This window comes from Letharia columbiana (genome assembly GCF_014066305.1).
Source record: "Letharia columbiana isolate WasteWater2 chromosome Unknown Sc0000020_s0, whole genome shotgun sequence".
Classification (NCBI taxonomy): Eukaryota; Fungi; Ascomycota; class Lecanoromycetes; order Lecanorales; family Parmeliaceae; genus Letharia; species Letharia columbiana.
In genome coordinates this window covers 463,561-476,418 of record NW_023501061.1, presented here as the reverse complement: position 1 = coordinate 476,418, position 12,858 = coordinate 463,561, and the positions used below count along the sequence as shown (strand labels likewise).

Below are 12,858 nucleotides of genomic sequence, written 5' to 3'. Positions count from 1 at the left end.
CTACAACGGCTGCGATGAGCTCCGCAGTAACTGGGCTCAGGCCGCACTGGTTGATTGAAAATCTGACTCCAATGCACCTTCGAGCTACAAGAAAAGATCACCGAGCTATGTATGGATACTGAAACACACAATTCAATGGCCTAGGGTCTGTGCATCACCGATTCAAACTTAGCTAAAGCCAGCAATGCGTGACCTTTAGTCCGAAATGTCTGTGAATTTTTAGAATCAAGCCTACACGCACATGATGATATTCAGACCAAGACTACGACCTAAGTTTCATTTCCTATTCATATACACAAACTCGCTAAATTAAAGGCATCAAGCCGTCGCTTCCGTCCGCTTCCATGGCAACCCTTGCAAATCCGATGGTCCACTAGCCCTTAATTAAGCTATAGCGACTAGTACTATCTCGCGTAATATTCTATAAAAACTATATATATAAATAAGTTCTAAATAATAATTAACTGAGTTTTAAGGCCTAGTAGCATATAGATAGCGATTTATTATATAGCTTAGCTCTAGAAAAACTTCTAAAATTAATTTATATTTAACGAGAACTATTAGCTCTAAGCTAAATAAGAACGCTAAAGGCGATATAATATAACGAGAATATAGATCGAGTATATTTCGATATATAAGTAATATAAGTTAGACTTTTAACGGCTAAGTAGTTAAATCTTATCGTTAATTAGATCGACATCTCTCGCGGAGATAGCGGTTTCTCTATAAAAAGAGTATTCTAAGTAGTAACTCGAGTAATCGAGTATATATAGAGTACTTCGTAGTATAGCGATAATATATTATCTTATAAAGGCCTTACTTAAATTAAATAGCGGCGATAACTTATTAATAGAGAAGCGAGTAAATAAGTTTTATAGCGAATAAATAGAGTAGGCGTTATTATTTATAGCGGTAATAAATAGCGTAATCTCTCTTCTAAATAAATTCGTCTTCGAGAACGATAGCGATAGCTTTATATAGTGGCTATATAGCGTAACTAAACGTCTTATAATATATTATTATTCGAAGTCGCTATTCTCGAATTTAGTTTAAGACTATATAAATTCGCCTATATAAAGAAATATAGTAAATACGAGATAAAAGGAAGTATATAAGATAACTTTCTCTAGAGAAGTTTTATTGAATTAAGTAAAGATATAAAGTAGTAGATCTCGTGTAATTAAACGATATTCTTTAATATCGGCCTCGCTACGTAGTCTATAAATATCGATAATTACCCGCTATAATAGTAGATAATAAAAGATATTAAGATTCTCGAATCTTATATTTATATAGGCTAAATAAACGTCTATAAGATAGGTCTTAATAAATTTAATCTAAATATAATAATTAACTAGACGTGCTATTTAGTCGATAAGTAACTAAATAATAGCGGGAAATGCGATAGTTCTTAATAAGGCACAAAATTCGATATAGAAGGCCTTCGTCGTTTAATAGCTACTTCTTATCTTATTAGCTAAATCTTACTAGAGATATCTCGCGATATTATAATTTAGAGAAGTCTTCTTATACTATAATTTAAATAAATCGCGGCTTAATAATTTCTATATAGATTAAGAGCGCTTAGCTATAAATATAAATTGGTAATTTTATTAAATTTAAAGCGAGAGAGTAAGTCGACTAAAGTATTTCACTTAATAGAGATTTAAATTATATTATAAACGATATCGTACTAAGCGAATAGTATAACTATTTATCTAAGCGATACTATAATTAATCTATATATAGAACTATTATAAATATTCTCAACGACGGCGTTATTATTATAGTAGAGCGTAAGATATAATTAATATAAGCGGGGTAGCTATCTACGGATAGCTATAAGAATAATAAGTATCTCTTTAAATTAAATATCCTTCTTATAGTAGCGAGTAGCGAAGTATATATTAAATGTATCGTCTAGTTTAGAACGAGTAGCGATATTCTCGAGAATATACTCTTTCTATTCTATACTTATTAGAAGCGTTTATTTATATAAAATAGTAACGGCGTACGATTATACGGCGGAGTAATTATATCTTATTTTATCTAAATAGAAAGATATTTTATTAGCGTAGATTCGCTACGATTACGGCGGTAATATAATAATATTCTTATTTTTTAAATAATACGAAGTAGAGCTTTTTTAGAAAAGTCTTATTAAGAATTATTACTTTAATAGAGAAGAATAATAAATCTATCGCTAACTTAAGCTCGTTATAAGAAATACTCCGCCTATTTAGAAAGGCTTTTATCGACTTTTTCGCTTTTTTTAGCTTATTAAAAGAAAGTCTAACCTTTATCTTCTCGCTATCGAATTAAATTTCTAAAAATTCGATAAAAGTACCTTTCTCGTTTTTAATATAATTTATCTTTAAACTATAGTTATTATAGATAATATTAAAGTCCTCGCTAAATTAGACTACGTCGTCGTTAGACGAAAGAATAGCGAAGAAGTCGTTTAGATAGTAGAATATAATACTCTAGAATAGAATAATAATAAGTATTTAATAAAGGGCCTTAGCGAATAGATTAAAAATAAAGGGCGCGGTGCGTAGATTAAATAATAAAAATCTATCGATATAATAAAAGCTATTTTAAAAGAAACTTAGTAGCTAAAAATTAGACTCGGCTATAGAGATATATCTAAATATATTAACGAGGTCTCGTTTAATTATAATTATACTCTAGTCTCTAAGTAAGTAAAGAATATCGATAATATCGTTTAGTATAGTATACTCGAGTACTTCGTAAATCTTATAAATATAATAATTAACGAAGTATAGTCGTAGGAAGAAAAGATCGTAAATTCTTCTTTAGTCGTTATTATACTTCGAAATAAGACTTAATAAGAACGAAATAAAGTATTTCGAGGGTTTTACGTCTAATCGTATTAGACGATCGTTATTCTTCTACTTTTAAAGGTCTTTAAATAGTATTTCGAGTACTATAGCGATATTAAAATAAGATTTACTTAATAGTAACTAATTAGAGCCTTAATAGTCTATTTTAATATTATAGGCGATAATTATAAGTAAGATATTAGCGAATATCTAGTCGAGGTAATTCTTAAGCTATTTCTTTTAGTCGTCTTTCTTTAGTAGACTACGTCTTTTTAGTAGAGACTTACTTAGCGAGATAAGCATATATGAGAATAACTCGACTATCGACTTAAGGCCTCTCGATATTAATTATAGTCGAGAAATAAGAGAGAGTCTTATATTTAGCGAGGTAATATTAACGAAGGTTTTATTAATATAGCTAATAGTAGAATATAATTAATTATATATATTATATATATATAGATAGCGATAGTCTTAAGAGTTATAGAGTTTATTACGATTAAATCGATTATAGTAGAATAATTAAGAGTTTTAAATATTTTAATAAGAAGATATAGAAGTAGTATTACGATATATCTAGAGTAGAGTTTAGCTCGGGCGTAAATTATATAATAAGTAAGCTTTCGATTAGATAAACGAAGGTCGTTATTTTAAAATCCGATTTTTAAGTAATTATCGAGTATTCGCTATATATAGATATCGTCTTAATAAAGCTAAATTCTATTATAGACGAAGATCTTATAGAAATAGTGTATTGATTAAAAGGTATAGATAGTTAATAGATTAGAAATATAGTAGCGATAGTTTAATAGGGCTTCTTAAAGAGATAAGGCGATTATTTTATAGGTAAAGAAATATATAATTTAGCTATAGACCTCGAAGTATCGAAGAAGCTCTTTAAGTTTCTTAATTTCCTTATCGCCGTTAATAAGGCGGTTAATAAAGCTATTAAATAGCTTATTAAAATATTTAACATCGAACGTTTTATAGTAGATTTATTTGATATATTTTAAATCTATCGCTTTAAAACGAAGAAGAAGAAAGAGCTATTATAGAGTTATTATCTTAATATAAGAAGAAGCGATATAATACTACTTTCGTCTTAGACGGCGTTAGCGTTCTCTACTACGATAGAGCTAAAGTTAATTATAGAATCTAAAAAGATATAAATAACGACTAAGAAGATAAAGCGAATAGAAATAGCTAATAGGCCGGTAATATAGGGACAACGACATCCCATCCCCGGTCCTCGTATCGACGAACCTCATCCCTCAGCAGGGAGTGGAAGATGCGTTTCCGATCATGTCGGTCACCGACCACCTTTCCCGTAGCGGGGTCGCGGTAGTCGTTCGTGGTGCCATTGACCGCATAGACATTCGCAACCATGACGCTCCATCCCGGTATCTCAACCAACAACACCCGCCCTTCGAGATCCCATCCTACCGTCCTCGTCGTGGGCTCGGGTACATCGCGCCGTACGAGCGTGCAGACACCATAGACCTTGCCCCCGAAGCCGGTAGCGTTGTGTTTGTCCCGCGGAAGGCCGAAATGGGCATCGTAGAGGTGGCGGTCGCCGTCGTTGTCATCGGCGGAGTCTAGGGGCGCGTTGACGGCGCGGCGGACCGAGGCTTGGGTCTGCGTGTCGGTCGGGGCGATTTTGACTTCCTGGAGGCAGAGGATGTGGGGCCATTTCCACCTCTTGAGGTTTGCGCGGAGTGAGGGTCCCGGCGGCGCGGGGTTCGGGAGGGTGTTCGGGGCAGAGGTTGGCTTGAGGAAGTTGGTGATTGGTGGGGTAGAGGGGGGAAGGAAAGGGTTGATGCCGTTGATGTTCCAGGAGTAGATGTGGAGACTGTCATCTGTGGATGTGGAGGGCAGGTCATGGGCGGAAATGGATGGGAGGGATGGTGGAGAGGGATGGTGCATTTTTGGATCGGAGATACGGCGGCGTTTGAGGGGCGGAGGACTGACTTCTGGAGATGGCATCTCCTGTCTACAAGAGGCGAACTGTCAGACTTGATCGAACTTTCAGATTTGATTGGCAGTTGCAGCGGCAGGAGTCTTCTGCATCTTGCCAATACCAATATTACGAATGATGAGGTTGACGTCCAGAAAGCCTCATAGGGACCACTTCTACGTATGACGGCCGCACCTCTTCGCATAAACTTTTTTGGTGTCTTGCCTGCCTCTTGGCGCTTCTGGATCTTGCTCCGTTTGAAGGTTACAATATCGGGTAGGAAAAATACAAGAGAGGTGGGTGCGGCTTTCAAGGCAGTGCTCAGATTTCTAGTCTGGTGTGTACATTGCTTGAACCTGCGTATCTGAGGACTCCCCTGGGCTATTCGACAGTCCCGTTCCCTTCCTTGGACAAGCCTTGCAATGCCTCCTGCCTCGACTTACTCCCAACGTCCAAAAACGGTTTCTCCCCAATACTAACCGCCCTATGACCCAACCTCTCGCCCAACCCCTCATAATCTGGCGTCGCGGCATGATAAACACTTCTGTTATCCCAAATCGCCACGTCATTCGGGTTCTGCCAGCGATGTCGAACCTGCAAATCATGGTTATCCACAATTAATTTCACGAACCATTCCAGCAGCGCTTTCGATTCCAAGGGTGTCACGTCGTTGACGTGCTGCACGTGGGTGCCGACTGCGAAGACGGATTTCCAGCCTGTGACAGGGTTCGTGCGGATGACCGGATGGATAGCGGAGAGTCCTTCGCCGATGTTGTAGGGGGAGCCGCGGGGGGCGGAGTAGAGTTTGAAGTCGCCGTTTTTGGCGGTCTCGTTGAATTTGGGCTGCGCGTAGGTGGCGGTTAGGGTCTCCAGGAACTTTTGGTAGGGGCTGGAAAGGCGGTCGTAGAGCTCGTAGCCGGAAGCCCAGAGGGTGTCTGGTGGCGATTCATTGTCAGCAACGCAAAATCAGAGGCCACTAGAAGGGGGGAAGATATACCTCCTCCGGTACCTGGGAGCTCGACAAGCCGCAGAATGGCATAGTCACTTGGCACCTGTGGGTATTCGAATGCTATTAGTCGACGTAGACGAGTTGGAATCGAGACTTGGGCTGAATGTTCTTACGGGCTCGAATGTGATGTCCGAGTGCCATCCCTCTTTTCCACTCTGCCTTTTCTCACCCGCAGTCATGAATTGACCTTTGTAAAGCTTCTTGAGCTGGCGAGAACTAATGATGCTGACCTCGTCATCTCCTCCGCCGTCGTCGCGGCCCGAGTTGATGACCGGATGAATATGCAGCTTGGACGATGCTGGTTTTCCGGAGAGTTCGCCAAGGCGCTGCGCGAGTTCTTTTTGGAGGCTGTCATCTAGACCGTCTTGGGCTCGGAAAAAGACGACACCGCGTTGGGAGACTGTTTAGACAGCTGTCAGTTGACGACCCTGTACTATGATCGGAGACGAACAGACTCGTAATAGCCAAATCTCTGATCAGCTCATCAGAATTGGGGGCCCTAAGCCAATCGGCGAGCTTGGCTTCTGGGAATTCTTTGCCAATGACTGGAGTCACGTCGAAAGACTTAAACTCGTTGAGAACGCCCTTGAGCTCCAGTGGAGGACTGGGAGACTCATGATGCGTTGGCCCAGGAATCTCTTTCGCTTCGCCGTTTGAGGCTGCTGCGGCGTTCTCTTTGGCATTCCCGTTAGAAGCCGGTTGAGCTTGAGTATCACCGTTCGTAGGAAGTGCTTTTGTGGGTACCGGAATCTCAGAATCAAAAGTTGTATCATCCGCATGAGGTGCCATGATCTCAGAGTCTGAAAAGGTTTTGAGGTCTTGGACCAATTCTTTCGGGCAGTTGATGGGTTACGAAGCCAATGGACGTGGCTTAATGATGGCAAACCCGGGAAATTTGTCTACATATAGGTCTGGTTATGGGTTTAAGAACAGCCACTCGCAATCGAAGTGCCGGTTTCGCCATGACATGAACCCCGCTCATGCAAGAGCTTGGTCACGCGTGCGTTCTAGGCAAAATGCCGTAAGCTGCCTAGGGAAGGTCGAGGACAATTTCATACTGCCAATCAACGTGATGTGATAGACGCAAGGACTTACTCCAAGGGTCATCCTAAGTTGAGCGCATCATGAAGCCAACAATGCCAACCATATCGGCCACTTTGTCCTTGTGGGTCATTGCTTATGTCGGTATTTCTTTGCATATGTGACAAGTCCGGGGTTCTTTTTGTGTAGCTATTAGCAAGCTGCCAGAACTACCTGAGAGATCGCCAGTATTGCGTTTGAAGTGCAGAAAACGCTAATGCAAGCACGGCATCTCGTTCTATCAGAGCTCGCGCCCGTCTCACGCCAGATGCTGATCAAATTGCGTCTTCTGGACGGACGTAGATAGAGCTTCTTTCGATTTGCTGCAACCCGGTGCAAAAAGCGAAGAAAGTCTGTTATCACGAAGCCCGAGGTAGTATGACCTTTCCCGGGTTGGATTCCGCCTCATAATACTGCGAATGCAACTGCGGAAGACACAATTTTCAGCAAAGCGTCGGATTACGACTTGTATTCAGAAGTTCAGAAGATGGATGGAGAGAGTAATTCAGAATCAAGGTGACATTGCAAGCCGACAATTGGAGATTTAAGTAAGCGTTACCTCAGTTGGCTCCCCTGTAAAACTACTAGTCTTAATCTAGTAAGAACCAAAAGGCTATTCAACGCAGCTTCACTTTGCTCACCCTTGCTACTCGAATATACTTCTAGGTGAAGATGTTTGTAGGTGATACAAAGCGAACTGCATAGTCAACGTGTAATAACTCGCCTTTGATTGTTTCCTATATCCCCCCAAATCCCTCAAGTCCTTCTCGCGTATTCGAGCACGCAATTCAAACGCTAAATTCGCATTCTATAGGATGCAAAACCACAATGGCTTCCAATACAAGGGCAGATCTACTGAGAACTGCAGCTGGCTAGAGTGCTCCATGCGGATGGGTTCGTAACGGATAATGATTTGCTGACCTATGGCCTTGAATCACATGTCCTTCACCAACGATGAGACCGCGGGAAATACGGATGACACCATGTGTTGTGGCTGAATTAGCCTTCAATGTGATGGTGGTATGGCCGTGTACTTTCCCCTTTACATAAAATTGTGCCGTTCGTTGTGGTTGTCGTCATGCCTTGTCAGTCTCATACCAGATAATGCAGCCTTCAGGTGAATTCAGATCCCAAGTTCTCTAGCCCATTGCTCATTCTCATACCACCTCCTACCAATCTTGGAATTACGCAGATCAGTCTAGACATCGTCTTCCAGCCTAGGCAATGTCGTGATTGATCCTGCGATTTGATTTCCATTTACGGGCATCGATCTAACATAAAACACCGAGGCAGCATTGACAGACGTACATGAAGTCGTAATTCACTTGCATCTAGCAAGCAGCATCAGTTTACAGAATGTCTTCACCTAGTGACAAAGATCTGGCAGTTGTATCTGGGGAGGAACGATCACAAGGCTCTTTCACTTCTCCGGAGCAAGAGACACCACCGAAAGCCAACTCCTGGTGGAAGTTTGGTGGTCGCAATCGCATCTTCGTCCCAAGTCGGCTCCAGGGGTCGAAGTCCACCTTCAAGGATTTCCAAGGCGACAGAACGATCGATGACGACCACAATGCTGACGGGAATGTCTTCTCTGACCCTAGGGCTGTCGATATCTACAAGCCAATTGAGAAGTACGAAGGTCGCCACAGGCTCGACCTCCGTGCAACTTGGTCAGACGAAGACGAGAAGAAATTCGTCCGCAGGGTAAGCTCCGTCATGTTCTTGGCTTAATAGGAGGGAAATGCGCCTTTACTGATTATTATCTGTCTTAGCTTGATTGGAAAATCTGTCTACGGGCGTGTATAATGTTCTTCGCCTTGCAGCTTGACAGGGGCAACATCAATCAAGCCCTGTCGGACAATATGCTTGGTATGTCTGCCACCTCCACAGCCTTGTGACAGCGCTGACAAGTACATTGAAGGGTACCTTGGTCTGACTACCGACGATCACAACAACGGAATGACAATATTCTACTGCTCCTTTCTTTTCGCAGAGCTTCCCTCGCAGCTTGTCAGTAACAAGATTGGGCCGGATAACTGGATGCCGTGGGTGATAATGGGACTCTAACATCAAACGTTTGCTATGCACTGTCCTTCGAAAGTGCTCAGATGCTCGTATCGAGGTATGTTACCCATATTGGTACGGTTGATGGTTTCATCCACTGACGCTATATTCCAGTGGCGTCGCAAGCTCGCAAAGCCATCTTTCAGGTCGCACCACCTTCTTCGTCACTCGGGCGCTTCTGGGGCTCCTCGAAGGCTGTGCTTCATTTCGTACGCTAGTCGCCGTCAGACAATGGAAAGCTTACAAGACTCTTTGCTCAGAGGCTTGGTTCCGGATGTGAGTCCATCTCCGCCGCACCTCCATTCAGCGCACGCCTTGCTAAATTACGTCATACGTGTAGGTTGTACTCTACCTGAGCTATTTCTACAAGAATAGTGAACTTCCTGTTCGGCTTGCATACTTTTGGACGTCCTTGATCACTACCAACATCATCGCCTCCTTTCTTGCATACGGAATGCTACATCTACGAGGGCAGAAAGGTCTGGCAGGATGGCGTTGGCTGTTTGCTATCGAAGGCGGTGTGACCGCTTTGATAGGTATGTTATCACGGTTAGTAAATGTTTGAAAACACACCGTATCATACCGACTTCCTAGGCTCTACCTCCCACCTTCCCCGACTCAGACGAAGAGAACTGGTCTCAAAGATTTGCTGCGCGGTAAAGACCGATAATTCGCAGAAATGGAAGAGGTTATCATGGTCAATCGCATTCTGAGAGATGATCCTGGTAAAGCCACCATGCATAATGTAAGCACGTCCGCCTAATCAAGTTACGCAAGCGAATCATCCAAGAGCTGACTCGGCCCTAATGTGACAGCGACAAGCTATCAGCTTTTCCTTACCACGGGAAAGTCTCTCGGACTATGATACGTAAGCATTGCGGCATCCGCATCGAGAGGATGTCCTCTGACATCACCAAGGGGGTGGGGAGGGATCCGAGTATTGGCGCTGTGATCGCTTGTCGATCGGCTACCGGAGAGGTGGAGGTGACGGGCGGTTTTTGGGACGGCGATGCGATGATTCCTTGGTCGTCTGGGGTGGGAGGTGCGAGATTTAGCTAGTTGGCCATGAGAGCGATCGTCTACCCCTCAGATGCCTGGATGGAGTCCAAGACTCAGAAGAAGAGTGGATCCTCTGGCGTTACTTCCGCCCCTTTAGGATTCGCACAATGCGACACCGACGTTCAAAAGCGTGCAAGTTGGACAGCCTTCCGAAGCCAAGCTCACTAAACTTCCCGAGCAAACATTTGCGCAAAGACCGCATATCATCGAGCTGGAATCCCCCAAAAACCAAGCCGGGATTCTTCGGTTTGAGCGAAATTTCTGGCTAAATGCCCGATCTTTATGCAGCGCAATGCTCTGCTCCCATACTGTCCAAAAGGCCCTGAGATGTTGCGAGAGAAAATGGTAAAGAGCACAATGAAAGCACCGAGTGGCGGGTGACAAGCCCCAGGCGTGTGAGATAATGAGGCTTTAGGCGTATGAGTAAGTTTTTTGCGTCAAGGATGAAGTGAACAGGATGACCATTCGGAGGGTAAAGAATTTCGGAACGACCGCCATATCTCGGGGCGCCGCATTGAAGAACAAGACTTGATTCCGGAGATATGTGGCCATTCGATAACAGTGGGAATAGCTTCAGACATTACCAGGTATTTATCCAACAATGGATGAAATCTATCTAAAGGCAGGTCTCGTGAATGCCTTGGGGACCCAGCTCATTATACTCCGTCCTTGACATGAACCCTTTGCTAATGCCCTGATCCACCACGAATACAACCTTAGCAGCTACCTGCGCACCTAGAAAACCAGCTTCCTCCATCCCAACATCTTTCCATTCTGGAAAATAGTCGGGCATCTTTAGCAACTTGATACTCGTCGGCGTCTGCGCGTGACTCGAGTGCTGGTGAGCTTGTTGCATTTGCTGCTGATGATACTGTTGAAGCTGGAGCTGTTGATGCAATTGCTGTTGTGACTGTCCAGGTGGAGCAAGATTGGGATTCGAGGCTGTGGTTGCGGCGAGCAGGAGAGGGTTGACGCCAGGCCCATGGTGTGACTGAGGGTGATGTTGAGGCTGGGGAGTATTTGCTCCAGTAGCGACAGGTGTCGTGAAGTTCGATGGGAGCTCTGAGGTGAAGATTGTAGCACTGGAAGGGGATATGAGATATCTTGAGTTCAGGGTCCCAACTAAAGCCTCCTTGAAACCTACGCGATTGTTAGTCTCAGCTAAGACCAGAAATCTGGGTCACCTTTCCTTTCACTTTGCTACCGTTGCCCAAGATGATGAGAGAGTCCCAAAGGTCGCTGCGTTTGCTGATATCAGGATACGAAAGAATGCATCGATGTATCGCGTCCGCAATCTGATCGAGGATTCCACCACTGGCAGCCTGAAACCTCTCCAGGCCGACGTCCGCACTTTTCCGGATAAAAGCAGTACCTTCTCTGTTTCGCCGCCTCTCCTCCTTTCGCTCTTCTTTACGCGCCGCAGCTGTGTTTTCTGTTACCTGAACGGCACTGTCAACACTGGGCTCAGGAGTCTTTTGTCTCTTTGGCTCGCCGCCATCTTGGCCACTGTCGCCATCCATAGCTCGCTTGCCGTTCATATTGAGCTCTTCTAAAGGTCTCCGCTCGTGGTAATGAAACGTGGCTTTGACGCGCTTCGAGTTTGGTAGGCTTCTTTCCTTAGCCACTGCTGCTGCATCGGCAGCGTCCTTCTTGGCTGCTGCTTTAGCAGCTTTTTCCCTTTCCTTTTTGGCGAGGAATTCGCTGGTCTTTCCGCTAGCAACGATCGCAGCCACATCCAGGACACCTTCATCATCCTCGCCGTCTTTGAATTCTCGATCTTCATCCGCGTCTCCAACCTCGGTGTTGATCCCAGGACCTCGAGGTGCCCCACCCTGGGCGGCTATACTTCCTCGTTGCCCTGTGCCGGAGCCAGAAGCCCCAGTAGAAGCTGCGGCCGCTGGATTTGATGCGTGGGCATAGGCTTCAGCCTCAGCTGGCATCTCCGTTCCAGGAGGTAATATTTCGCAGATTGGACTTTTCTTCAGCTGCTCGCATACATCGCTTGTGAATCCTTTTCCCCCGAGTAGGTCGTGAAGCCTTTGTGTCATCGCCTCTCCACCACAGCCTGGCAACGCAGACCCTCTTCCGAAATCACTAACGAGAAACTCATTCACCGCTGTAACGTCACACTTTCCATGCCCGACATCCACGACCGTAGCTGTAGGTGTAGCGTATGCATAGCAGACTGCCAATGCCGAGTCCATCAAGCAAAACGCTGGTGTCTTGAACTTTTCGAAGATGAACTGTGCCAAGCTCTCGTGATCTTGGGCCGTCCATGCTGGTTGTGAGATGACCAGTATCGGCGTGTGGAATGGAGGGCCCATGGTATTGTAGATGTGAGTAAGGAGAGCGAAAAAACACGCCCAGTCTACTATTCGCCCATCCCGCAATGGATATACCGCGCCCTCCTCGCTCGTAGGATCTTCTTCATATTTTGGGTCATCCTCTTGATCTTCCGCCGCTGCTTGACCATCCATAGTAATACTCGCCTCGCCCATAGTGATATCCCCACGGGGGTGTCCATTGGCTTCAGTCTTATTTAGAGTATTCGTTACTTTCCGCTCTCGAATTCTGGTGGCTTCCCACTCTCCCCTTTTCTCGGCGGGGAACATGCGTGTTGGAATGCGGAGGCGAGCGGGCGTGAAGGACTCAGGGAGGCCCAGTTGGGCGAGAGAGATCTGCGATCCCGGAGCAATGATCTAGAAGTCATCGAAGGTCAGCTGGATCCCAAAGTCGTACTGACTGAAGCTGGCGTGTTTGGCCAGGCACGACTGGGGTATGAACAGGCTTACCAAGACATGTTCGTCTTTGAACGGTGGCATGGTCACAACAGACAGGAAGACACGCTG

At 44.4% G+C, this 12,858-nt stretch overlaps 5 protein-coding genes across 5 annotated transcripts; 2 read left to right on the top strand and 3 right to left on the bottom strand.

Moving 5' to 3' along the window:
• Window positions 1-4,046: 4,046 nt before the first annotated feature.
• On the bottom strand, window positions 4,047-4,826 carry HO173_006741 (uncharacterized protein; the record flags this gene model as incomplete). The annotated part of the gene is made up of 1 exon (XM_037308649.1): window positions 4,047-4,826. The coding sequence occupies one exon, from the start codon at window positions 4,824-4,826 to the stop codon at window positions 4,047-4,049; it is 780 nt and encodes a 259-aa protein (XP_037164492.1).
• A 352-nt stretch (window positions 4,827-5,178) lies between these two features.
• Window positions 5,179-6,595, bottom strand: HO173_006740 (uncharacterized protein; the record flags this gene model as incomplete). Its single annotated transcript, XM_037308648.1, has 4 exons — window positions 5,179-5,732; window positions 5,795-5,849; window positions 5,920-6,206; window positions 6,262-6,595. The coding sequence occupies 4 exons, from the start codon at window positions 6,593-6,595 to the stop codon at window positions 5,179-5,181; spliced, it is 1,230 nt and encodes a 409-aa protein (XP_037164491.1).
• A 1,647-nt stretch (window positions 6,596-8,242) lies between these two features.
• On the top strand, window positions 8,243-9,230 carry HO173_006739 (uncharacterized protein; the record flags this gene model as incomplete). The annotated part of the gene is made up of 5 exons (XM_037308647.1): window positions 8,243-8,590; window positions 8,659-8,755; window positions 8,808-8,931; window positions 8,988-9,008; window positions 9,065-9,230. 5 exons carry the CDS (start codon window positions 8,243-8,245, stop codon window positions 9,228-9,230), a joined length of 756 nt encoding a protein of 251 aa, XP_037164490.1.
• Window positions 9,231-10,015: 785 nt separating this feature from the next.
• On the top strand, window positions 10,016-10,177 carry HO173_006738 (uncharacterized protein; the record flags this gene model as incomplete). The annotated part of the gene is made up of 1 exon (XM_037308646.1): window positions 10,016-10,177. One exon carries the CDS (start codon window positions 10,016-10,018, stop codon window positions 10,175-10,177), a length of 162 nt encoding a protein of 53 aa, XP_037164489.1.
• Window positions 10,178-10,625: 448 nt separating this feature from the next.
• On the bottom strand, window positions 10,626-12,831 carry HO173_006737 (uncharacterized protein; the record flags this gene model as incomplete). Its single annotated transcript, XM_037308645.1, has 3 exons — window positions 10,626-11,149; window positions 11,214-12,708; window positions 12,802-12,831. 3 exons carry the CDS (start codon window positions 12,829-12,831, stop codon window positions 10,626-10,628), a joined length of 2,049 nt encoding a protein of 682 aa, XP_037164488.1.
• Window positions 12,832-12,858: the final 27 nt, after the last annotated feature.